Source organism: Calypte anna, chromosome 19, assembly GCF_003957555.1.
Source record: "Calypte anna isolate BGI_N300 chromosome 19, bCalAnn1_v1.p, whole genome shotgun sequence".
Classification (NCBI taxonomy): domain Eukaryota; kingdom Metazoa; phylum Chordata; class Aves; order Apodiformes; family Trochilidae; genus Calypte; species Calypte anna.
The window spans coordinates 6,792,853-6,817,779 of record NC_044264.1 but is presented as its reverse complement, the minus strand read 5'-3'; the positions used below and the strand labels follow the sequence as shown (position 1 = coordinate 6,817,779).

Sequence of the window (24,927 nt, the reverse complement as noted above, 5' to 3'; positions counted from 1 at the left end):
TCCCTGCCACGGAGCTGGTGGCACACAGTCCCTGCCATGGGACTGGTGGCACACAGCCTATGCATGAGGCTGGCCACCAGTCTTTCCCTTACCGTACCAAGCCATGCAGCTCATGGTTTGCCATTCCTTGTGGCCAATCTCCAGTGCCTGTCAGCAAAGCGGGGCCTTGGATTAAAAATAAACCCCCCGGTGATGGCTGTGTGGGCTGCATGTGCATCCAGAGCTGGCTGGACTGCGGGGGCTCCGCGCCATGCACGGCGTCAGTGTGGGGAGATGAAGCCATCTGGGCTTTGGTGGAGATGGGGAGGGGGTTATTAAACAAAGAGCTATGTTTTCTTTTTTTATTTTTAACACACGCGAGAGCCAGTGTGGAGCTGTTCGGTGCTGGTGCCAAGGCCATCTGCTGCAGAGCTGGTGGCCCCCCATCACCTGGCTCTTCCAAGGAGAGCCGGACCCTGAGCTGGCAGGGATGGGGGAGCCGTGAGGGCTAAGGCCCCACCTCTGCACCGTGCCCAGCTGCGAAGGCTGCTCTGGGCCCAGGTTTTCCTGCTTGGGGGTGATGAGCCCAGCCTCAACTGGGTATATTTAAGGATGGGAGGGGCAGCTGGAAGGTGGTTTTTGGGATTGTGTGTGGTTGGGGTGAGTATTTTGGAGGGTGGGGAGGAAGCAGGATACGATGGGGTGGGCACCGAGGATCTTTCCCGCAGCCCTCCGTGGCTACCCAACCCTGGTGGGGGGGCGGGGCGTGGCTGTGGCCAGTATTGGGGAATAGACATTCTCCCCCTCCCCCATCCTTCAGCTCCCAGCATTTTCAGGCCCCGCACTCGAAGAGTTACGGCGTGGGGGAGGGCAGCAGGAAGGAGCACCCCCCCGTCCCAACTCCCGCCTCCTCCTCCTTTCCCCAGCCTTGCAGGATTGGCGGGCGCCACACTCGGAGCGTTACGGCGGGGGTTGGGGGGAGGATCGGGCAGGCCCCGGGATTGGCGGGCGCCGCACTCGGAGCGTTACGGCGGTGGCGGAGCTGTGCCCGCAGCGGAGCTGTCCGCGGTGCTGACCGCCGCCGGCCATGGGCCCGCCGACCCCGGCCCTCCTCTTGCCGCTTCTCGCCGCGCTGATCCGCGCCCCGGCACACGGTAAGCACCGACACCCCTCACCCCCCCACTGCCACTCCCAAGTGACCCCCCATCCCGGTCACCCACCCCCGACCTGCTTCCTATTCGCACAACCACCCCGCCGCTACCGGGAGACCCAGCCCCGCTCCGTCGGTGCCAAACTTTGCTAACTCGCTCACCAGGAGATCTCCCCCCGGTAAAGCGAGACCCCCACACACACATTGCCGTTAGCCACCCCGCCCCCAGCCCGGTGGAACGGGGAGCGGGAGACACCGGGGACGCGCACAGTGGTTGGCAGCCGGGCTGGTGCAACGCCACCCCCGGCGGGCTCCGGCGACAGCCCCTATGCCGGTATTACCGGCGGTGTGGTGGAGGTGGAAGGCACCTCTCTACCTGTCCCCCGGCCGCCGAGCCCTTGGAGCCCCCCCTATCCCGGCTACACCCGCCGGTGAACCGTGAACTGGTCCCTCTGTGTTGTCCCTGCCGTGGGGCTTGGAGGTGTTGGGGACTGGGGCTCTCCCCTCCAGCCCCCCCTCCCCTGTCCTCGCTGGGGTCATCTCTCCGGTTCTGGGAAGGGTGTCAGGGAAGCGTAGGGATGGTGAGTGTTGGTCCTTCTTAGGAAGAGCAGCCAACACCCTGCTTGGCTCATTGGCTCTGCCACCCACGGGGTATGGGTAGTCAGGCAGCCTTGACGCCTTGCGGCTCCGCTGCCCCAAAAAACAGGACTGGGGACATGCCCAGGGCTTGAGGTGCACTGATCCACCACGGTCATGCTCGTGGTGGTCAGCATGCACAGGGTGAGGAGCAGGCAGGGGCCTGGCTGTGGTCCCAGTGGGATGCGGGATGCAGGCTGCAGCCGTGCTGGAGTTACATAAACTCCCCATCTGGCAGCCCAGCCGTGGCCCTGTGCCCGCTACTATTCCCATCCTGCTCTGCCACCCAGGGCTGCGGACACAGCCCCCCTACTTGTGGGGGGTTGTATAGGGGACCCTCTGGCTGGCAGTAAGTGGGGTAAGGCCATGGCAACCCCATCTCCTGCCCTGCTTGGGGGGAGGGAGGAGGAAGCAGGGAGGGACAGTGAGGCTTGACATCGGGGGGACATGTATGTCCCTGGTTTTGCCCTGGGAGCAGGGCCTTGAGCAGGGCAGGCTTCCCCCGAGGGAGGCTGGTGCTTACTGTGTCAGTCTAATGATTTCTAATGAGCAATTACCTCTAGTCAGTCCCCTAATTTCTGAATATCAATAAAGTTAATTAAACTCTGCATGTGCATTTCCCAGCGTGCTAGAGGTAAGGATGCCCTGGGAGGTGCTGAGCTCTTCCCAGGGCTGGAAGTGGAGGGGTTCACTCCAGCCTGTGCCCCCCTTCCCATGTGCTAGGAGCTGCCCATGAGGCTCATCTCCCCACACCCTGTCACCCATCAGTCAGGGGTCCCAGACCAGCACCCTGATATTGGTGTAGCACTGCTATGCTTAGTGTCACTGTAGCCTTGACTTAGAATCTGCATGGGCTGGTGTGTGGTGAGGAAGTGCCATGGGGACAGGGGTCTTGGACAGCTCATCCATGCTGAGGAGATTGGTGATGTAACCTGGGTGGTGGCAATGCAGGGTCTGATCCTGTCTGTCTTTGTACCTCTGTGCAGTGGCTTGCAGGCCTGCTGCTTTCCGGGTGTCCTCATGGGTTTGCCCCAGCAGAAAGTAGGGGACGGATCCGGGGCCCCTGGTGCTGGTGAAGACCCATGGCAGGCCTAGCTTTTTTTGGATGTTCATCCTCACCATGCTCAAGGGAGGACCTTGTAGTTTGCTGTCCTGTCAGCCTAGGGTGATGAGAAACAGGGAGGGCACAGGACCCAGCTGTGCCCCCATGGGCTGTTCTCCAGTGTCAGCTGGCATGGTGGGTGCTGTGACCATGGGAACGATGCAGCTGGGTGACATGATGTCCCTGGGGATGTGGGTGCTGATTGGGGCCTCAGTGTGAGGAGGGGGATGGGGAAGGAAGCAGGCGTCTGCTACAGTAATTAACAGCATGTGTGTTTGTCCCCTGTGTGCCTTGGAGAAGCTCATCACTGCCACGCTGCCGTGCCACCAGGCCAGGATTATCTGGATAATGCTCTTAAACCAGAGGGTAGGAGGGCAGGGCTGCCCGGTGGGATGCAGGGCACAGGCTGGGCCAGCTGCCCCTGCCATATCCCTGGAAGCCTGGTGGCCACTGGACCGGCTGCATGTTGGCACTGGCAGGGACAGATTTGGCACATGGTGCTGGGCCAGGCAGGGCTGACAGAGTTATGGTTTGTTCAGCCACAGGGTAGAGCCAGATCAGTGGCATCATGAGGGGGGAAATGGGGTGCAAAGGAGAGCAGGCAAGGGCACAGCAAGGACGTACTCTGAGCCCAGTGTGGAGCAGTCACAGAGGATACCACTGGTGCCACTGGTGGGATGCCAAGGCTGGCCTGGGGCCCCCAGGGCTGTGTCTCCCAGTGCACAGCCCCATGCTGGGGTTGGGGCCTGGGCTGACCCTGGGCTGCTGGCCCCCCCTGGAGCACTGGCAGGCCCCGGGGGAGGAGGATGAAGTTGTGTCTCCAGCTCCGTCGGGAGAGAATAATTTCGCCTCCAATCAATTCTTTAAATGCACACAATTGAAAGATTGCCTTTGAAAGCTGCCTATAACCAGGGAGGTAATGGATTCCCTCCAGTCGCAGGCAGCAGCTCAGAAGCTCTAGAATCCTTCTTTCAGCAAGGGGAGATGGGGTCAGTGGAGGGACCATCACCACTGCTGCCATAGGCATGGGTGAATTGTGGACCCAGACCAAAGCCTGGACCTGTTGGAGGCAGCTGGGGGATGCCTCCATCTCCCTGCTCCCCCCCCCCCACCAGCCTGCCCTGTGCTGAGGCCCAGCACCACTTATTACATCTTCTGGGAGGTCTGAGGGTCCTGCCAGCTAGGGTTGGGGATGTGCTTGATCCCCTGCCTGCAGGAGAGGCAGCAGGAGGCAGCCTGCAAGCTAGCAGGGGTTATTACATATATAATTTAAATGCAGTAACGAGCTGTGCTGAAGGGATCAAATATTAATCATCCACAAGAATACTGCTGTGACCCTGTGAAAATGGAAAGAGGTGCTGGGGGTGCTGCACCAGCCACTGTTGGGGGAACACATGGAGGTGATGGAAGCAGAGAGGAAATGTGGCTGTAACGTCAGCCCTTGGGGGCTTCCAGAATGGGTGGTGATGGGGCAGGATGAGGGTTTTAGTGGACAGGGAATGCTCTGGTTGCATTTCTAGGGGAGCAACCGGGATGTTGGCTCTGGCAGGAGCAGACGGTGATGCTCCACACTTCCATCCTGCCACGAGGGGTTGGTGACGTGGCTGAACCAGACGAGTGTCTCTCGCTCCTCTCCTGCAACTGTTTTTCAAGCCAGGAGAGAGGTCCCCCAGAACCCATCAGGTGCCCAGCAGGCTGGGTTCCCCAATCTGCTACCCAGAGGGGTGAATACTGGGTCCCTGGGGGATCCTGCAGCTGGCATGAGCCACTGTGGATGCCCTGTGGGTGCCCATCATAGGGGACCCTGAGGCAAGGCTGGGAGGGGCTAATTTGGAGCAGGGAGGGAGGGACCTGGCACTGCATGGGTCCAAAATAGCATCAGACGTGCAATTTATCACCGCCAGCAGTCAGGGAAATTGCTGTACAAAGGCATTAGCTCCACAGGGAGAGCAGGATCACACGGACCACGGGCAGCAAAAAGGGGATAGGGCACCCACTGCTGTGATGCCCACTGGGTGGGGGAGAAAGCTCCAGGGATGGACACCCTGATACTCACTGGGCTCTGCCCTCGTGGGGCTAGTGATGCCGAGGGCCTGGTGGTTGGTTTATCAGCCAGCACTTGGCCGCCGCCATGCTCCAGGGAACCGGTTGCGGCAACATGTGACATGTGTCAGCGGGTAAATGACTGTTCAATTCAAGGAGAATCGCAAAACATACAAGGTCAAACGCTTCCCCGCCGGCATCGCCATGAATATTAAAGCTGAGCTCTGCTGACAGTCGCTGGCAGTGGCTGTGCCCACCAGTGGTGGCACTGGGCAGTCCCTTCTGTGTCCTTTCACCACCCTGAGCTGCTCTGGCAGCCCCGGCTTGGCTGTGGGCATCTGGTGATGGAGGAGGTGGCAGGATCTGGGTGCTGGTGTAGTTGTCATTAGAGTGCTCAGCTCACCACACCGTGTGTCAGTGGGTTGGCTGTGTGACACTGGTGTCGGCTGGGTGGCAGGTGGAGGAGGGCTGGGTGATGTGGAGCTGCCTGCAGAGCCCTGCTTGCATCTTCACACCGTCTGTGTGCGCACCCACCCACTCCTGCTCCCGCCCCTGCCTCTGCTTTAATACCCACGCCTGCCCCCACCCTGCCACTGCCTCTTCTCCCCTGCTGCCTGTACCTGCCCACCCACCCCTGTCTGTTCCTGCCCACAGGACATTCCCACTCAGAGGCAGGCAGGAAGCTGTCCCCTCATCCCCAGGGCCTCCGGGGGAGGGGACAGAGACGGGGATCTGGCATCACTCGTGCACATCCCCCCTTCCTGTGCCCACCGGGGGGTGCTGTGGGTGGGGGAGTGTGGCGCCGGCTGCCTGACAGCTCGTTTATCAGGACTGCGGCCACGGGGACAAAGCCAGATTGGATTTTAAATTGGAAAATAAACCCGGGCTCCTCTAAGACCCAGCTCCTGCCCTCACCAGGCTGCCAGTCCCCTCCTACAGCTGGGGAAACTGAAGCACAGAGTAGCACCACGCCAATGGAGCCACAACGCTGCTGGGGTGACCAAGGGCCCTTCCCTGTCCCCTCTGCCAGGCCGGGCACTGTGTTATTTATTTCTTGGCGGGTGGCATTGATCGGTGCTCCCCAGGAGGCCACGTGCCGCCGTATTTATTTATTTGTGACAGCAGGAGGCATTGATTCCCGGGAGGGGGGGGGGGGCATCCACCACAGCCGGATTAGTCTCCAGCATCTCTCTAGATGCCATTAATAGACTCCCACTCAGAAAAGCCGATGTGAGGGATTAGGACCCCAGCCCAGCTGCTGCCGTGGGCATGTATCACGCATGCCAGTGGGCATCCAGCTAGTGCGGACTTGATGGCCCCTTTGCAAGGGTTTGTGCCCACCCTGAGCCCTGGGGGGGGGGGTCCCTGCTGGGTGTAGAAGGGTCTGGAGGGCAGGGTGCTGGATACCACAGTCCTTTGCCTGTGATCATACTTGGGACATGGGAAGGACACAGCTGTGACATGGTCACTGGAGATAAGCTGCTTAGAGACATCTGTGGAGGCTCTAATCCTGTGGTGCTCAAGGGGCATGGGTGGCAACATCTGGGCTCCCACTTTTCTACAATACCCCGAGCATCCTGTATGCTCCAAAGGCCAAAAGTATGTCCAGTCCCGAGCATCCCATGGTACCAGGAGCACCCTGTGTTACCCAGAGCACCAGGCAGAGCCCAGCCCAGGGTGCCACAGCACCTGGATGGGACCTGCTGTCAGAGTCTTGCCATGGGTTCCAGCCTCACTTGGCAGCCCACATGGGTTCCACCCAGCAACCTGTGGTTAAGGGGGGTGCAGCAAGCCCAGGGTGGGTGTCCCTGCCCCAGCCATCGCTGCATGGGGTGGCCCTGGCAGCACAGGCCCCATTCTGAGCACTGATCTGCTGTTAAAGCCTAAAAGAGATTTTGGCACCCTTCAGTATAAACTCATTAACTTTTATGTTCTAATAAATGGATCCTATTAAAAAATAATTCTGGTCCTGCCGGGGGGCAAGTGAACCTTTCAGAGATGGTGCAGCTGTGTGCTTGCCTCCCTGCCATGTCCAGGGCATCGTCCCCATCCCGGGGTAATAGGGACAGGGGGTGGGTGGCAGGGAGGTGGAGATCCCTACCAGCACCCAATGGCTCCCCCCGCGCAGCTTGCCCAAGCTAATGTCTCTTAATAGTCCCTTAAAAGTGGCAGTTGCAGAGTAATTAATCTTCACGGGGCCCTGCCCTGCTACGGATCAGTATAATTACCCAGTAATTGGCAGTGTGGTGTCATCAGCGCCTGTGCACGGTGGTGAGACATGCCTGTGTGATTCTGTGGCCTCGTGTCCCTCACTGGAGGGATGCTGGGTCACACTGTGGCATCCCTGTGCCATGGCACCCCTGGTCTGGGGGAAATGGGTAGCTAAGTCCCCCAGGAGAGGGATCTGTGCAGTGCTGAATCAGATGGGGAGAAGTGGTAAGTGGCTTGTTGGGGCTGGTGAAACCATTTTCTAAAGGTCTGAAGGTTTTAAAGGGCTGGGCTGGGCATGTTGAGCAGGCAGCTTTGGTGGGGGGGTCCTGATGGCTGCAGGTGGGAGGTGGTTCCCAGCAGATTGACATCACACAGAAAAAGAAAAGCTGAGCTCTCAATGACTCATTGCACTGGTGGCCTAGCATTCAGGCTGTGGTGGCTTCCCTGGGTCTGTTCCCATCACCTGCATGTCTGCACCACAGGGCTGAAAAATCCTGGGGGACCCTCAGCCTGCAATAGCCACCTCCGTGGAGAGGGACAAGATGTGGCCAGGGACACCTAACCCCAGAGCTAGTTTCACAGAAGGGGGTCCCCCTGAATGAGGTGCAAGCTGTAGCTTTGCCTTAGTTAGCCAAGGCTTAATTACCTGGGCTGCCCCAGTGAAGGGCACAGCCAGGCTCCACTGCATGTGGCTGATGCACAGGTTTGCTGCCTTGCATTGATCTGCAGGGAAGTGATGGACCTCACAGTGGCACCAGCCTATGGTGAAGCATGGGCCTACTTCACTGGTCCGTGAAGAAGTATTGGTCCTCAGTGCAGCTCAGGTCCCTGGCACCACACCAGCATCGCCCCCTAGTCTGATATCAGTCCATATCCAAGGGCTGGTCCGGGGTGCCCCCATCAGTCTGTGGTGCAGCATGAACCATCAGTTGCTCATGCATCACCAGTCCACAGTGCAGACCAGAATGAAGTGCTGGTCCCTAGGGCACTGTCAGTTCATGATGCAGCATGGGTCCACGGATGGTCCCCAGCACCCCACACTCTCTCTTCCCCCCAGGCTTCAATGGGCTGGCAAGAAAGACTGGGGAGAGTGCTGAGGCTGAAGGGGAGCCAACGGCACTGCCTACGCCAGCAGAGCGTGAGGCAGAGGCTCGCTTTGTGAGCACAGCGCCCACATTGAAGCTCCTCAATCACCACCCGCTGCTGGAAGACCTGCTGCATGAAGCCTTCCTGAAGAAGGACTACCTGGGCCACGCACCCTTCCTGCCTGGTGGCCCCGGTCCCCTCCTGCCTGATGCCAGTGTTCTCCAGCCAGCCCCTGGTCCTCCGGCCCCTGAGCCCCCGCCACGCACCCCCCTGCCCAGGGCTGCCTTCCCCACTGACCCACTGACCACACCAGCTGGGCACCCAGGGCCATGGGGGGAGGCCTGGGGGGTTGTGCCGGGTGCTGTGCCGGGTGCCAACCCCTCATGGTCCCCTGCTGGGGTGCCAGAGGCAAGTCCCACACCCCCCAGCCCAGCACCTGCCACCCCCAGCATATCCCCAGGACCTTACACAGCAGCCACTGCAGTCACTGGAGATGAAGAGGGGGCCACCACCACCTCCACCATCACCACCACCACCGTCACTACACTGCAGGGGCCAGGTGAGTTCTGGGGAGGGGGCTGGGGGGGAGCCGAGGCGAAGCAGGACTGAGCCAATGTTTTTTCCATCACCAGTCCCCTGCAACCGGACACTGGCAGGCCCCGAGGGCTGGCTGGTGTCCCCAGAGCCAGCCAGTGTCCCCTATGATGGCAGCCTGGACTGTACCTACACCATCTCTGTCTACCCTGGCTATGGTGTGGAGCTCAAGGTGAGTGGGGGGCTGTGGGTGGGATGAGATGGCAAGCAGGGTCCATCCCTGGTTCCATGCTGCTTGGCCATGCAGGACATGGCAAAAAAGTCCCTGTCCTGATGCCCCTGAGACGGCTTGGGCTAGGGATTCAGGTGGGTAGGAGCCTCGTGCTTGCACTCATTGTGGAAGAAGCCACGTTGGGATTTAATTAACAAGTGAGTGAGCAGCATCTATGGGTGCAATACTGTGGGGCAAAGACAGGAAACCCAGCAGCCATCTGCCAATGCTATGGCCACACCCTGGTCCTCTTGGTGGCATGTGGCCACATGTCCCCACCTCCAGGTGTCCCAGGGTCTGGGCTGCTGCAGGGCTCACCAAAAACCAGCAGCAAGCAGGAGGCAGCAGCTCTGGCTCCTCCTCCTTCCAGTGCTGCCGCTCATCCCCACACAGCACCGCTTAATTAACATCATTAATAGCAAATTGCTCCAGAGGGCTTGGCATGGGTTTGGCTGTGCAGCGGTGCTCCAGCAGAGCCGCTGGCCAATGGCTCTTGAAGTGGTGGGATGATTTATGGCATTGCTAACAGGGCTGGAATGGTGCTATCGACCATGGGCAAGCTGCCTAGAGACCAAGGAGCTCCGAGGTGCTGCTGGTGCCATGCTGGGTAGATGAGACTTGGCTGTCCCCTGTAGGTGCAGAACATCAGCCTGGTGGATGGAGAGACACTGACGGTGGAGAGCTCGGGGGGCCTGGAGCCCACCCTCCTGGCCAACGAGTCCTTCCTGCTGCGGGGCCAGGTCATCCGCAGCCCAGCCAACCTCCTCACCCTCCGCTTCCAGAGCCCCCGTCCCCTCAACCCTGGCTCTTACCACTTCCACTACCAAGGTACAGGGCAGCATCCCCCTCCTGGCACCTCCCTTGAGCTAACGCCAAGCATGCCAGTGCATCCTGGAGTTACTGCTACTGCTGCATTAAGCACGCACTGACCGGGCAAAGAACATTAATGGGAATCTAATTGGTGTGAGCGATTATGGGCTCTTTTAGTGGCATCACTGGCGGCCATAGGCACAGTGTCACCCTGGCACTGCCTGGGGAGGTTGGGGAGGTGGGTATTGGGCTGGGGTCCACAGCCTGGTAATGCTGTTGCCTTCTTCCAGCCTACTTGCTGAGCTGCCCCTTCCCAGCACGGCCAGCTTTCGGGGAAGTGTCAGTGAGCAGCCTGCACCCTGGCGGGGACGCCCGCTTTCGCTGTGCCACCGGCTACCAGCTGCAAGGCGCCCACCGGCTCACCTGCCGCAACGCCACCCGCCCCTTCTGGAGTGCCCGCGAGCCCCTCTGTCTCGGTAAGCACTGACACCGGTGAGTGCAGCATGGCTGGCGTGGCATGGCCGGCTGCCGACAGCCCCTCTCCTGCAGCGGCGTGTGGTGGGGTGGTCCGGAATGCCACGGTGGGACGCATCATCTCGCCCGGCTTCCCCGGGAACTACAGCAACAACTTGACGTGCCACTGGCTGCTGGAGGCGCCTGCCGGCCATCGCCTGCACCTCCACTTTGAGAAGGTCTCATTGGCTGAGGATGATGACAGGTTTGAACCTGGGCCAGGGTCACATTCAAGGCTGGGTGCTATTGAGCGTATCCAAGGATGGGTGCAGTTTGCCATATCCAAGGACAGGTATTGTTGGCCAGGCCCAAGGGTGGGCACTGTTGCCCATGTCTGAGGATGGATGACGTTGGCCACAGCCAAGGATGTGTGTCACTGGCCACAGTCAAGGAAAGGTGCTCTTGGCCACAATCGGGGAAGATACTACTGGCCAGGCCCAAGGCTAGGTGCTGTTGGCCATGACTGACACAGTACTCTGACCCTCCTGTGTCTTGGCAGGCTCATAATCCGCAATGGCAACAATGTGGAGGCACCACCAGTGTATGACTCCTATGAGGTGGAGTACCTGCCCATCGAGGGGCTGCTCAGCACTGGGCAGCACTTCTTCGTGGAGCTCACCACAGACAGCAGTGGGGCTGCTGCGGGCATGGCGCTGCGCTATGAGGGTATGGGGCCAGGGCCTAGGGGGGCACCTGGGCATCCCCACACCCACATGGCACTCGCAGACCTTCGCCCCTGTGCCCACAGCCTTCGAGCAGGGACATTGCTACGAGCCCTTTGTCAAGTATGGGAACTTCACGGCCAGTGACCCCCGGTACCCTGTGGGCACCACAGTGGAGTTCAGCTGTGACCCTGGCTATACGCTGGAGCAGGGCTCAACCATCATTGAGTGCGTTGACCCCAGTGACCCACAGTGGAATGAGACGGAGCCAGCATGTCGTGGTGGGTGCCAGTGATGGGGGGCACAAGGAGATGGACACAGGGGTTTAGCAGGTGCTAGAGTTGGGGGGTGCCATGGGAGATGGAGCTAGGTCATGAGGGAGTCTGGAGCCACCTTCCAGGAATTACACAGGAGCTGAAGGGCATGGTGGGAGGTGGGAGATGCTGGAGATGGGATGATGAAGTGGGTTCTGGAGTTGGGGATGGACCATGATGGATGCTGGAGCCACCATGCCACAATGGATGCTGCAGCCAGAGCCAAAGGGGATGGTGGGTGCTGGAGCTGGGGGCTGTGATGGGTGCTGGTCAGTGGGTGATGGGCACCACGGGGGTGCCCCACGGCGTCCCAAGCCCAGCATGCGCCCACAGCGGTGTGCAGTGGGGAGCTGACAGACACGGCCGGCGTGGTGCTCTCACCCAACTGGCCGGAGGCGTACGGCAAGGGCCAGGACTGCATCTGGGGGCTGCACGTGGAGGAGGACAAACGTGTTATGCTGGACATCCGTGTGTGAGTGCAGGGGCGACGGGGGACAGGGGGGATTAGAGGGTTTGTGCACCCCCACCTTCATGGCCCCATCACTCCAGGCTGCGGTTGGGTGCGGGGGATGTTCTGACCTTCTACGATGGGGATGACCTGACTGCACGTGTCCTGGGACAGTACACGGGCACCCGTGCCCGCTTCAAGCTCTACGCCTCCACCGCTGATGTCACGATCCAGTTCCAGTCAGACCCTGGTTCCGGTGCTGGTGCCTATCGGCAGGGCTTTGTCATCCACTTCTCCGGTGAGCTTCATGCTGGGACAACATCATTGATGTCCCTAGTGTCCCCGTCACCCCACTCACACTGCTGTCCCCACAGAGGTCCCCCGTAATGACACCTGCCCTGAGCTGCCAGACATTGCCAATGGCTGGAAAACATCCTCGCAGCCAGAACTGCTTCATGGCACCGTGGTCACCTACCATTGCTACCCCGGCTTCCAGCTGTCTGGCACCGACCTCTTGATGTGCCACTGGGACCTGACGTGGAGTGCTGACCTGCCCTCCTGCGAGCGGGGTGAGCAGCTCTGACCGGTGTCCCCATTGCCCCATAGAACATCCCTCATGGCTGCTGTCACTGCCGGTCCCTCTCATCTGCAGTGACCTCGTGCAGGGACCCTGGGGACGCCGAGCACAGTCGCAGGGTGGTCTCCAGCCCTAAATTCCCAGTGGGAGCAACCGTACAGTACGTCTGCGACAAGGGCTACATCCTGGCAGGCGCTGGGACCCTCACCTGCCACGACCGTGCTGTGGGGGGACCCAAGTGGAGTGACCGTCTCCCAAAGTGCATCCGTGAGTCAGGCACCCCCTCCCCAGGCACCACCCCCAACCCGGTGGCAGTGGTGGGCACTGATGCCACGACGCCCACCCCCTGGTCCACAGCGGAGACGTACGAGCCCTGCCACAACCCCGGTGCACCGGCGGGCGGGCGGCAGAGCCCTGAGAGGCGGCTGTACCCGGCGGGAGCCGTCTTGCGTTTCTCCTGCGCTGAAGGCCGGGCACTGCTGGGTGAGGGCAGCCTGCGCTGCCTGCCTGGGCACCCCTCACGCTGGAGCGGCTCACCTCCTATCTGCAAGGCAGGTGAGTGGGACCCCAGGACCCTTCCATCACCCTGTCACCCCTCCAGCACCCTTTCAGAACCCCTCTGCCATCCCTCCCGCACACCACTGATGCTGGCTTCTTTCTTCCTTTCCTCGTCTCCAGCCTCCTATGATGAGTTTTACAGCAACCGCAACCTGGATGGTAAGGGTGAGGGTTTGATGGGGCCCCCTGGGGTGCAGCCGGTGTGGGGTGCCCCCTGGGTGAGCCCCCACTCTCCCCAACAGCAGTGGCCAAGGCTGTGCCCTCGGGGCCAGCGCTGGAGGGTACCAACGTCGCCATTGCCATCTTCCTGCCCGTGCTGGTGGTGGCCCTGCTCATCGGTGGCATTTATCTCTACTTCTCCAAGTGAGTGGCAGGGTGGTTCTCATGGCCCTGCGCCCCCCAAGGAGACCTCCTAGCCCTGCAGCTGCCCTGTCCCCACAGGCTCCAGGGGAAGCCAGCCCTGCAGCTGCCCCTTGCTGGCTCCCACCCCTACGACCACATCACTGTGGAGTCAGCTTTTGACAACCCCACTTATGAGACAGGAGTAAGTACTGGCTCCCCAGGTCCCTCCCCATTGGCTGGGCACCCCAGGCACCCTGCATGGGACATGTGTGCCAGGGGCTGTGCATGGGGTGGGACTGATGTGGGATGGGCCCATGCACTCCAAGGACAATGTGTGGGATGGGACATGAATCCAGAGATCACACATGGGATGAAATATCTATCCAGAGCCCATGCTCGGGAGGCATATATATCCAGGGGCCACATATGGGATGATACATGTGTCCAGGGATTAATCATGGGATGGACATCCACTTAGGAACAACATATGCAATAGGACATCCATCCAGGCCCAATGTACGGGATGGAACATCCATCTACAGGGTCGCCTGTGTTCTGGGACGTCCCCCAGGTCCTTACAGGGTGGGAGCAGCCCTGTCCCTGTCCTGGGTGCCCCGTGGCACCACCGAGTGTCCAACCCCTCGCAGTCTGTTTTCTTTGCAGGAGACGAGGGAGTATGAGGTGTCCATCTAGGCGTGGGCAGTGTGGAGCTGGGCGCTGCAGCCACCCCTCCCGGGCCTCCTCGGGCCCCCCCTCACGGGCCGGGCACCTCTCCCCAGGAGACTCAGTGCTTGCTGGGAGCCCCCCCGGCGCTGGCCACCCCTCTGTTACCCCCGACCCACCTGCACCCCCTGGGGTTTGCCCAAACCCTGCTGCCACCCGACCCCCCGCCCCAGGCTCAGGGGGTGCTGAGCTGAACCCATCCCTCATCCTTCCCCCACCGGGACACTGCAGGACCCCGATGGAGTGGGGACCCCTGGGTCAGCACAGGGCCCCCGGGACCTTAGGGGAGAGGGGGCAGCAGAGATTGGGGGGGGAGCTGGGTGGCCATGGAGGTATCCCCCACCCTCGCCAACCCCCACCAAAGGGCCTGTCCCCCCTCTGCACCCCCGTCTCCCACCGCCGCCACGCAGGGACATCTCCCCGCCCCTTCCCCCGAGCATGCTGCGTACCCCCGGCTCCCCGCTTGCTTCGCCACCCCTCCCCAAACCCCCAGAGCGTCCCCTCCATCACCGACGTGTGTCGTCCCCCCCCCGTGTCCCAGCACCCCAGCGGGGCCCGAGCCGGGGACCTGGGGGGGGGGTGGGGCAACGGGCACGGCTGGGCCTCCCCCGGGCCTCAGCTCCGGCCCCAGCTGTGGCCCCCCCGGGTCTGGAGCGGAACACTCCCCCCACCTCCCATCTTTTGGTTGTTTCATTAATTAAAAAAATGGTGTTTTAGAAGAAACGGTGACGCCTTCTTGGGTGCCCCTGTTTACCCCCGCTATGGGGTCGCTGTCCCTTTAATTCCGCCGCCGTGACGTCACGCGCTGGACACGCCCCTTCCCCCCGCCCCGCCGTCCCGCGCGCCCCCTGCCGGCCCACTACGCCCCGCGTCGTGACGTCACCCACGGTCGCGCCCCACCCCGGAACGTGACGGCGGCCACGCGCCTGCGCGCCTCCCGCCTTCCCCCCGCCGGGCGGGAAAGGGGCGGAGCGAGGCGGGCGCGCGCGGAGAGGGAAGAAGCGCCGGTGTCGCGCATGCGCAGTGCGGGAACCTCTTCCCCTTCCCCCCTCCCTCCCCTTCAGCCCCCCCCCATCCGCCCCGCCAGGGCCGCGAGCGGGAGGCGGCGGTGGGAGGGGCGGGGCGGGGGCGCGGTCTGCGCGTGCGCGGGCGGCGCGGCGGGGCCCGGAGCGTCGGCGCCGCCTGAGTGTGGTGCGTGCGCGTGCGGCGGTCGCGGGGCTGCGCCGCCCCCTCCCCTCCCTCCACGTCCGTGCCCCCCATCCCTCCCCCCTCTTCACCCCAGAACCCCCCCTTTGCGCGGCATGGCAGCGGGCGCGGGGACCCCCGCAGCCGCCCCCGGGCCCGGCTGGAGAAGGAGGAGGACGACCGGCAAGCCGCTGCGGCCTGTGGGCTAGGCCCCGCCGCCCGCCCCTCTTCCCCCTTCCGCCGCCGCCCCCTCGACGCGGAGCCGCCGCCGCTGCTGAGGGGCCGCCCCCCTCTCTCCTCCTCCCCCCCCCTGACCCCGCCATCCGCTTCGCTCCCTCTCGCCGGGGGGGCCGCTCCCGGGCTGGATGAATGTGGGAGAAGATGGAGACCAAGACGATCGTCTACGACTTGGACACCTCCGGGGGGCTGATGGAGGTGAGGCCCAGGCCGCGGGAGGGGAGGAAGGCCCGACCGGGGAGGCCGCGGGGCTGCAAAATGGCGAGGGACACCCTTCACCCCCCCGGAGCCCGGTGGCCATAGAAGGAAGTGCGGAGGGACGGAGACGGCTGGCCCAATCCCCGGGAGAGGCCCTCCCGGACACGGGACCGGCGGGCGGGGCGGGCTAGGCGGAGGCCCTGCGTCCTCGTCCCCTCCGTGCTGCGGCCGCTCTCCCCCGCCGGGCAGCCGAGAGACGGGCGCTGGGGGTCAGGGTCCTTCCCAGCCCCTCAGAGCCTCTCTCTGTCTGTCCCTCCCGTGTGCAGCAAATCCAGGCCCTCCTGGCTCCCCCCAAGAGCGAAGATGGGGAGAAGAAGAGCAGGAGGCCCGAGAAGGAGCCGAGGCGAAGTGGCAGGGCCACTAACCACGATAGCTGCGATAGCTGCAAGGAAGGAGGGGATCTGCTCTGCTGCGATCACTGCCCCGCCGCTTTCCACCTCCAGTGCTGGTAAGGCTCGGCGGGATCTCCCTCCGGCTCCGGGCAGCGCCTTGCTTCCCTCCAGCAGCTCCCGTTAGCTCCCGGCCACGCTCAGGGGAGCAGCGGGTGTAGCTGGCGGGGACAAAAAGGAGGTGCCAACCCCACCCGTCTCCACGTCCCCCCGAGACTAATCCACAGCAGCCGAGGGGAAGAGCTCCCTCGCAGTTTTCCCTGGGGTTGGGGGTCCTCCATCCTGCTTTCTTTTTGTGCTGAGAGGAGGAGCGAGGCCGCTGCTTGCTTGGCTGCGCGGCCTGCCTACTTCCCTGCTGCCCTTACTCAGCCTCCCACCTTCCCTCTGAGTGGGTAACTTTCCCTCCTCACCCTTCTCTAAGGGCCCCTTGTTTTGGGGGGGCCCTGAGGAGGGTCCTGCATGGAGCTGGGGAAGCAGCGGTGGCGTCTCTGCACCAGGCCTGACGTTCCCAGCGCTTCCGTGCTGCTGCAGCTGCTGGGAATAATGGAGGTTGCTGTCTCTGTGTCTCCCTGCCTCACTGTTTACAATATGGCGACCTTCCTTTAAATTATATTTTTATTCTCAGCGCCATTTTGGCTGCATATATGACTTCCAAACCCTCGCAGAGCTCCCCTCCAGTATCTCAACCGCGAAAAATACCTTCCCTGTGGAAATCCAGGCCTCCAGACTTGAAAATTGGCCGGGTTTATTCTTTTCCCTCCTTTTTTTTTTTCCCCCTGGCTCTGCAGACCTGCTTGTCTTCTCGGTGGGAAGTGACTGCTGTGAACTGGGGGGCAGCGGGGTGCTCTTGCCGGGAGTTGTGTGGCTTTGTTGATGAAGGCAGCTCTTTCTGCATGCAAATCTTGGGTGCCCTGTGGGAGTCGAGAGGTGCGTGTGGAGGCGGTGGCAAAGCTCTAGTCAGGAAGAGGCTGCAGCAGGGAAGGACTCTTCTTCGCTGCCTTCCCTCGCATCTTTCTAAGCTCTCAACACAAAGCCACCCACCCTATGGAGGAATCTTAACTTTCCTCCCTGAAGTTTTTTTTTCCTTGCTGTACTGGGTGCCCAGGCTCATCCCAGGCCCAATCTCCCCTTCAACAGTTGACACAGGCGGGTGGTTTGTGTTAAATTAGCAGAGGCAGAGTGGATAATGGAGTGGAGGAGGGAGCAGAGCAAGTCAAACAGCTGGAGCTTGGGCGTACAGAGTATTCTTCCTTAGGGGAGATTTTTTTAACCGCATTCCTTTCTCTCTTTCATGCTTTGGAGCTTTGTTTGCCACCCTGTTACAGCTGTCTCCTCGTTGCTGTTTTTTCCACCACCAATACTCCTCCCCCCCCCTCCCCCGTTATTATTTTTATTTTTTTCTTTCTTCTTTTGCCTGGTGGTTATACCATGTTTGTATGTTAATTGCAGGCCTCTGAGCACCTATTAAAGTGATTGCTGATACCGGGAGGACTGACTGTGTGGTCACAGTTCTGTAGGGAGTGTCCCGTTAGCAGCGTGTAGCCAGACGAACCCGACAATGCTGTGCAGCCATGACATCATCCCTCCTACCCTGAGGAAGTGCTACTAGTGGTAGTGCAGATCCTCTAATATTTACTAGGCTCTAATTATTGTTTCATTTTGTCTGTCTTCCTTGGTGAGCTTTAATTTAAGAGGGTTTTTTTCCTTTCTCTCAGGCGTAGTTACTTAAAACTCAGTGTTTGCTTTCAGGTGCTTCTGATCACATCCTGAGCCGCCTTCTAGTGAAGCTGAAGGGATGGTTAAAACTTCACATTTTGAGATGGAAGGAGCTGTAGAGTGTCCTCATTGACTGAATCTTAGTTAAACTTAACTGTAAATGAGTCTGCTTTGTGCATGGCTAAATCTGGATGAATTTTATGGCTCAGTTTGGCAAGTTTCTTGTAGTTAGTGGCCAGCAGTCATGTAAATCAGGTATCTGTAAAGCTTTGTCTCTTCTGAGTTAGTGGCATTATAGCTATTAAGAAAAAAACTTTGGCTAAGTAGTTGTCCTTTAGAGCAGAAATGGAAGGTGCAGTCCTGGTTTTGTGTCCTCACTGTATTTATTGCCTTTTCTGGGGTATCAAGCAGCCCAGACCCTGCTGAGGGAGATGGCATGGTCTGGAGCAGTGCTGTGAGCCAGCCTCTCTGTGTCACTCAGCTAAGGCCTTCAAGTGAACCAAGTTGTTCCAAAGGGATGCTCAGTTTTTGTTCTTGTGTTTTCTTCCCCTTACCTCCCACACCTTGCTGAAAGTAAACTTCCGTTCTGGATATAAACTTTGGCATAAAGGCAGCACTTGCAGCTTCCTTTCTGCCTCCTTTTATTTCAAGACTAGCAGCTACAGTGCAATGCTTGTTTTAAGTCATTTGAACAGCAGTTTAAATGTACTGCTGGGGCACACTGTGTTGATAGCTTACCTGTTCTCTAAATATTTATTGTAAAGTTTAGTACCAGGTTGTACTTATTATCAAAGTAGCAGGGGAAAAAAAAAAGGAAAAATAAAGAGAAGAGCAGCTTTTAATAGGCCTAGGAATTGTCATCGGTTAATTAAAGCTGTATAGGAGAGGCCACATTATAAAAGAAAATGAGTGACAAGGGTGTGATAATCCCAAGTTATGCAGCAGGCTGGAGACAAACCCAGGAGTTAACCCAGAGCAATGGCCCGTAAACTAGTTGTGTTTCCTGTGTAGAGGAAACTCTCCTGTGTTGTGCTGTTGAAGAACAAGTTGATTTTTTTAGCTGAGTGCGAGGTTCTCAAACTTCAGTACCTGAACCTGTTGTCTTCTGCAGAAAACAAAAGGCACCTGTCCAAAAACCCTCAGAACTTTTCCAAGTCTGATAACATTACACATCTCTGATGGTAAATAGCAGGTTTTGTTGATACACTGTGGGAACGACTGCTTCCTGAGTTAATGTGGGTGGAAGTGGCTTCCCAATTCATCTCTCCGGGTGTCAGCTCTTCTCACAGCTCTGTTTCAGAATCACTGGTTCAGCATAAAACTCCTGCAGGTAGCGTAAGTGTCCCTGGAGCAGGAGGATGGTCAGCCTGGCAGGAGAGACACTGCCTCCCTGGGTGGGTTGCAGGAAAGTGTAAAATCCCATCCAGATACTTAGTTTCAACATACTTGGATTAGGATCCCAGTCAGGTGACTGTTTGCCTTGGATTAATATCACAGACAGGTTTGATTTTGCAGAGAGGTGCTTTGTTTTCCTTCTGTCTTTAACAATTCATGAAAACTGAGGGTAGGGGGTTTTAGCTCTTTAAGTCTGCTTTTGGTTGTGCTGTCTGCCCATAATCTGCTGGTTTGGATAATGGTGCAGTCTGCATTTTCATTCTGATGTTCTGCCTTAACCCAGACCACGGGGAACGGCGTACGCTTCTTTACATGATTGAAAACTAACTTTCCAGTTCTGTTTCAATTCTGCCCCGTTTATATCTTCCTCCTGGCTTTGTGATTGATAGAATTCCCTGTGTTTTCTTGAGCTTGTGGTAAATTTGATTGAGGCTGAAGTTGTTTTGTTGCAAATCCATTACAACTTCACTGGAGGATTATTAGGAAGATCCCTGGGAGAGGAAAAGTTTAGTTAACAAGCTGGGGGAGGGGAATGACAACAGGAGGGAGAACTAACAGTGCAGTTTTGTGTTTGGTTTGCTGGTTTCTTTTTTTTCCTTTTTTTTTTTTTTTTCAAATTCTCACTGCCCGCGTTTCTGTTGGAGGAGCACAAAATTGCTGGATCCTGCTGTTCAAGTCCCCCTTACAATTCTCATGCTGCTGGCTCTGAGACCCTGCTAGCATGGCAAAGTGACCTGAGTTGCCTACAGCTGCCTGTTACAGTAATCAAGCCATAATTGTGGCACTGCCCAGCAAAAACTCTTCCTTGAGTTGCTGGATCACCCCACAGAGGTACACAGCATCCATAGTGGGGCCAGGCAGCTCCATCAAACTTCTTGCACCACTTGTTTCCTTGTGTTTGTATTTGGAGCCTTTGGCTCCATTTCCTCTCTGATTTGGCAGCATTTGCCAAAGTGTTGTTGTCAAAGAACTGGAGTAAAAAAGAAGTAGAGGAAGATAAACTAGCCTGAGTTTTGCATACTTTCTATGACTCATGTTGGTGAAATGCTTTGCACAAAGAATGAAAAAAAAGGAAAGTTGTGTTTGACTGGTAGTACATCAATAACTTTTTCCACACCTTATTCAGGTCCACCTTATTCAGGACCTTACTCCGGTCCTGCCCTGTCCTGGCACGTTGTCTGGCTTTGGGGGTTTTTACATAAATATTCATTATGTATGAGGGGAGGGAAACATTAGCCTATTGTTTTAGCTAATCCTTCCCTTAAGGGGCATCTCTGGCTGCCTCGAGGGGTTTAGGTGAAACTTGGAATGATCTGAAGCATCTGCCCTTGCAAGGAGTAGCAGGATGTCCAAAAAGGTGCAGGAGAGATGAACTTCAGGCCTAACTACAGAGAAGCAGGTTTCAGTGCATTGAATTTTGCCTGTTGGTGTGACTCACAGCTTCAAAAAAGCCTGTAGTTTAACTACAAGGTTTTATTCTGAGACTGTTTTGGTTTTCTTTATATTAAATGACTGGCAGAAACCTACATCAAGGTTCCTGTAATTACAGTTTGAAGATCAGGGAGTCAGCTGTTCTGTTCCGACTTTAATTTAAATCAGTCTGTCTTAACTGACACTTTGTTAAAACAATGCTCTTTTTTGCGGCAACTTTTAGTTGTATGTATCTTTGGTTCTGATACTTTGGTATCATCAGGGCCAACATAGTGATCCTAAACCAGAAGGAAGCAATTGCCCTGGCTTGGTTCCTGGGCACTGAGGTCACTGCGCATGTGTCTGCAGATGTGGTAACATGATCGGTCTTGGCAGTTCTGCTCAGCAGAGTTGTACCAATGAGATCTTTCACACACCTGATTTTGTCCTAAATCTCTCGATGTGAAGGCAGATAAGGTCAACCTCAATCTACAGACTTAAACTGAGGGTGCCAGAAAACTGGTCCCAGTAAAGATCTGAGGAATTGATCTCATTTGGGGACTTGCAGCCCATGATTCTCGCCTGTACGTGTGTTGCATGTGTGAGCATGTTTTGCAGCATTGGACATACAGATCAAGCCATGGATTGCTGCTGCCATTCTCAATATCAGCAAGAAGTGGTTGGAGCAAGCCATTGTGATTCTGTCAGAGTCATCATGTAACTGCTTAACTTGGTCTTTGTCTCCAGACATGGCTGCTGTGAGGACTAGCATCACCTCAAACAGCCACAAGGATCTGAAGCTGTTTAAAGAGGGTACCTGACTGCTCATAAAGAAAGTTCTCTGCTGTTTTGTCCCTTTGCTTGGGAAGCTGCCAGTTTTACGCTTACTGGGACTTGTGGAACTGTGAAGTTTTGGCACTGCTTTGAGGTCCTTTTTTAAGTTAGCTCCTGAAGAAGCTCAGTAGGATGTAGCGGCTCACTTCAAGGTGGAGTTCAGGGCTTTGCTGGTGCTGCTGTGGATCTGGTCTTTCCTGGTTTGTCAGACCTGCAGGCGTGACTCATGGGAGCCTTTTCTAAACATGGAAAGGTCTTCCCAGAGGAATTCCAGCTCCTCCGGGCATTTGCAAAGGAAATTCTTAATTGGATTAGATTCATAATACTAATCTGCTAATGACTGTTTGTTATGGAGATCTTTGCACTATCTTGTAAATATATTCACCTTCATTAGCTTGCCTTATGTTTTTTTATCACATACAAGCTCAGTGTTGTTAAGATTGCACAGCTGCCTGTGGATCTTATAGTTGGGAATGGGAGGAGTACTGTGTTTATTCCACAGAATTCTGTAAGGCTCTCATAATTTTCCCCTCTGTTTCTCAGTGAAGCTGTCATGATTAGCTTCCCTGACATCCTGCTGTACATCTCTTGCAGTGGGTGTGAAGGACATCTCAGATGGGGAGAGCCCCAACGCTGTCTTCAGCTACAGAACTTTGTAGGAGTCGAAACCAAAAGTGCATTTTTTTCCCTCTGAAACTGACCTCAGTGACTTGGGTTCTGAGTGCTGTTGTGATGGTGTGAAGGGCTCCTGGCTGTCTCCCTGTGTAGGACAGAGTGAGTCAATGTGAGATTTCAGTTGTAACATTGTCACTGAAACTGTTTTTCTATGTAGTAAGGCACTACCATAAATTCTTCTGTTTATTGACCCACACAAGTGGATGTTCAGTTGTTTTTGTTACTAGACTGACTCAACAGTATATGTCATGTTCTTGAGTTTTTACTCTGGAAACTTTGTAAATCCCAGAATCTGTACCAAGAGCAGGAATCTGCAGTGAAGAAAGGGAGCAGTTACTTGCAGAATAGGAAAAAAGAGGTGTATCTTTCTGAAAGCAAGTGTTTCAGTCTGAATATTTAGGGAGTGCTGCCTGTTGCAATATAAATCACGTGGAAGAATGATGTACCTTTTTTTTTTTTTTTAGCCACTCAGGAAGTAAACTTGGACTCGTGAAGATGTTAATGTATCTGAGAGTATAATACAGCTTTGTATTCATAGGGGTATGAAGTACAGGATTTGAAAGAAGTGAATGTAAGCAAAAAAGCATTTTGCCACGTCAGGTTCCTGGCTAAACTTGTGATTTTGTGACACAGTTATACTGTCAGAGCTGGCTGCTGCTTCTTCCTATAGTAGTTGATTTACTCTGCCTCCAACTCCACTGCTTGCTAGACACCTGCCCAGCTTCCTCAAAGGAATGCTGCAGTGTCCAGTAACTGTAAGCTGAGTAAAAATAGTGCTGTACCTGCTTTTTAAAAAGGGGGTTGACAGATACCAGTAGTAATGCAATCACATACCTTTTTTTAGGGTATGGAGTAAGTGATCTCTATAGTAAAAAATGAAGAAAAAAAAATCCTGTAAATTGTTCTTCCAGTTGGTGCATCAGAGTTTGAGTACAAAAGGCAAAGAGCATCTCAGCCATCTGGGGGAAATCTGGAACCTGAACCCAACTCTAACCTATTTCTGCTGATGCCTGCTCTGCTTGAGTCGCTTGAAGTAAACTAGATAGAGGTGGAGATTACCAACTTTGAACCCTGCAGAAAGCAGTGGGCTAAGGATACAATTTAGCGGGCTGAAAACCCCATGCTGAATTTCTGGCGACAGTGATTGGTGTGAAACAACTGCCTGTACAGCCTCTGACATTGGGCAAGGCATCATGTGAACTTCCCAGCAAGCTATGTTGAGAATAGGAACAGGAGCAGGACATGAAGGTGATTCAGAAAAGGCAAAAAATAATGTATACTCTGCTTTAAGGTTGTGGGATTTTTTTGTCTGGATGTTATTTTTGTTGCTGCTCTTTTCCCTCTCCTCCCCAGCGTTCTTGGGAAAGCCTAGTCCACATGTAGACGTCAGAATTATCCTTCACTTGTGCCTGTGTGAAGACAAATTCATACTTTAGCTTTTATGGATCTGTCCTTCATCCTCTTCTGATGTGCTGCTTTCCTTTTTTCCACCTTACTGCTTCTGTCCTTTCACCCCCTATCTCCTTTGAACACATTCAATATGGCTAGGGCTGAATGTGTGTGCTTCTCAGAAACCTCTCAGACCTGTATTTTGATTATTTTTTTTCCCACCAGAGACATCTCTTCATTTATTGTTCTTTAAAGACAAAATTGGATGAAGTGATTCTCACTAGAGCTGTGCTGTTCCTCAGCCCTCTTTCTTTTCCCTGATCCCTATGTGTCATCCAGCTTTGAGAAGATGACTTCTAATCTGTTAAGAAGACAGTTCTATAGAGATCTGAACACTTCATAACAAATCTGGACATTGAATTCAGGCTATTGTTACTATTCTCTGCAGTACAGTCATGAGTGATGCATGGGAAAGAAATGGGAGTCAGGATGTGCACAATGCCTGAATTTCTGGGTCTGACCTAAATTTTTCAAAGTCAACAAGTCTTCCTATTGCCTTCTGTAATTTCTTCTTATAAATACAAAGCTGGATGGTTCCCTGGCAGACAAATCCTAAATATCGGAGTTCATAACCTAACTAATTAAAAAGAAACAAGAAATATTCAAAACCCCCTCAATGTGGTACAGGTGGTGTTATACACTTTTAATGCATATTTATTGGTACAGAGGGATACTTGTTTTTTAACATATATGTGGAAATTTAATATCTTAAAAAACAATAATTTTTTGTCAGCTGTTGACAAGAGTAATGACTAATGGGTGTCCAAGGAATGGTCCCTGTGGGCCAGGTTCTTTCTATAAATAGAAGTAACTGATTACATCAGGTGATCACATGTTTACACACAGTTTATCCAGTTTATTGGACTCTCCTGCTTGCCAGGTTTGGGACAAATGTTTAATTTCATCACATTGGAGGGAAATTTTCTGATTCCCTATGTGTCTCCAAAGTGTGCAGGGAAGATGCTGGAGCTCTGGTGACAAGTGAGAAGGGAAGCCAGGTAAGGTGATAGGTGCTTCCAGGAGGTGACACTTGGTGATCTCTTCCCAGTATGAGACTAGCAGGAGTGGTTTGAGGAAATAACTTTCCTGTATTCAAAATTCACAAAGTACTCAAGTTCACAGTACACCAGTGCTTTGGCTTGTGAACCAGTACCTGGTTCTTAGCAGCACGGTGGTACTGCTGCCAGAGACTTGAGCTGCTGGTCAGCTCGTGCTCTGCCCATGCAGTGGTGAGCACTGGCTGGTTTGGAGGGTAGAAAAATGCACATAGTGAACAGAATTTTTGAATATAGCATAGGTGGTGATACTGCTTCTTAAACTCTATAATAGTTTGAGCCTTCCTCTGCCTTTTTACTGCCACATGGACAGATTATCTTAAGAATACCTTTATCTTTCTTTGCATGCATCTCGTTTCTTGCTA

At 55.9% G+C, this 24,927-nt stretch overlaps 2 protein-coding genes across 2 annotated transcripts in view; both read left to right on the top strand.

Moving 5' to 3' along the window:
• Nucleotides 1-1,066: 1,066 nt before the first annotated feature.
• SEZ6 (seizure related 6 homolog) lies at nt 1,067-13,916 on the top strand. Its single transcript, XM_030462439.1, has 17 exons — nt 1,067-1,133; nt 8,179-8,766; nt 8,840-8,973; nt 9,648-9,840; nt 10,113-10,298; nt 10,372-10,540; nt 10,835-11,001; nt 11,084-11,278; nt 11,645-11,783; nt 11,861-12,057; nt 12,134-12,328; nt 12,412-12,603; nt 12,694-12,891; nt 13,015-13,053; nt 13,137-13,257; nt 13,336-13,438; nt 13,884-13,916. The coding sequence occupies exons 1-17, from the start codon at nt 1,067-1,069 to the stop codon at nt 13,914-13,916; spliced, it is 2,916 nt and encodes a 971-aa protein (XP_030318299.1).
• Nucleotides 13,917-15,127: 1,211 nt separating this feature from the next.
• Nucleotides 15,128-24,927, top strand: part of PHF12 (PHD finger protein 12) — a 32,119-nt gene continuing 22,319 nt past the window's right edge. The window contains exons 1-2 of the mRNA XM_030462313.1: nt 15,128-15,579; nt 15,906-16,087. Coding sequence (XP_030318173.1) covers nt 15,514-15,579; nt 15,906-16,087 — 248 coding nt within the window. The 5' untranslated portion in view covers nt 15,128-15,513. The remainder of the gene's footprint in view (nt 15,580-15,905; nt 16,088-24,927) is intronic.

Excerpts from the sequence above, each read along its gene's own strand:
- SEZ6 (XM_030462439.1), top strand. The coding sequence starts at position 1,067 with ATGGGCCCGCCGACCCCGGCCCTCCTCTTGCCGCTTCTCGCCGCGCTG. Across the intron at positions 8,767-8,839 it reads CACTACACTGCAGGGGCCAG|TCCCCTGCAACCGGACACTG; the intron begins GTGAGTTCTGGG and ends TTCCATCACCAG. Across the intron at positions 13,439-13,883 it reads ACCCCACTTATGAGACAGGA|TCTGTTTTCTTTGCAGGAGA; the intron begins GTAAGTACTGGC and ends AACCCCTCGCAG.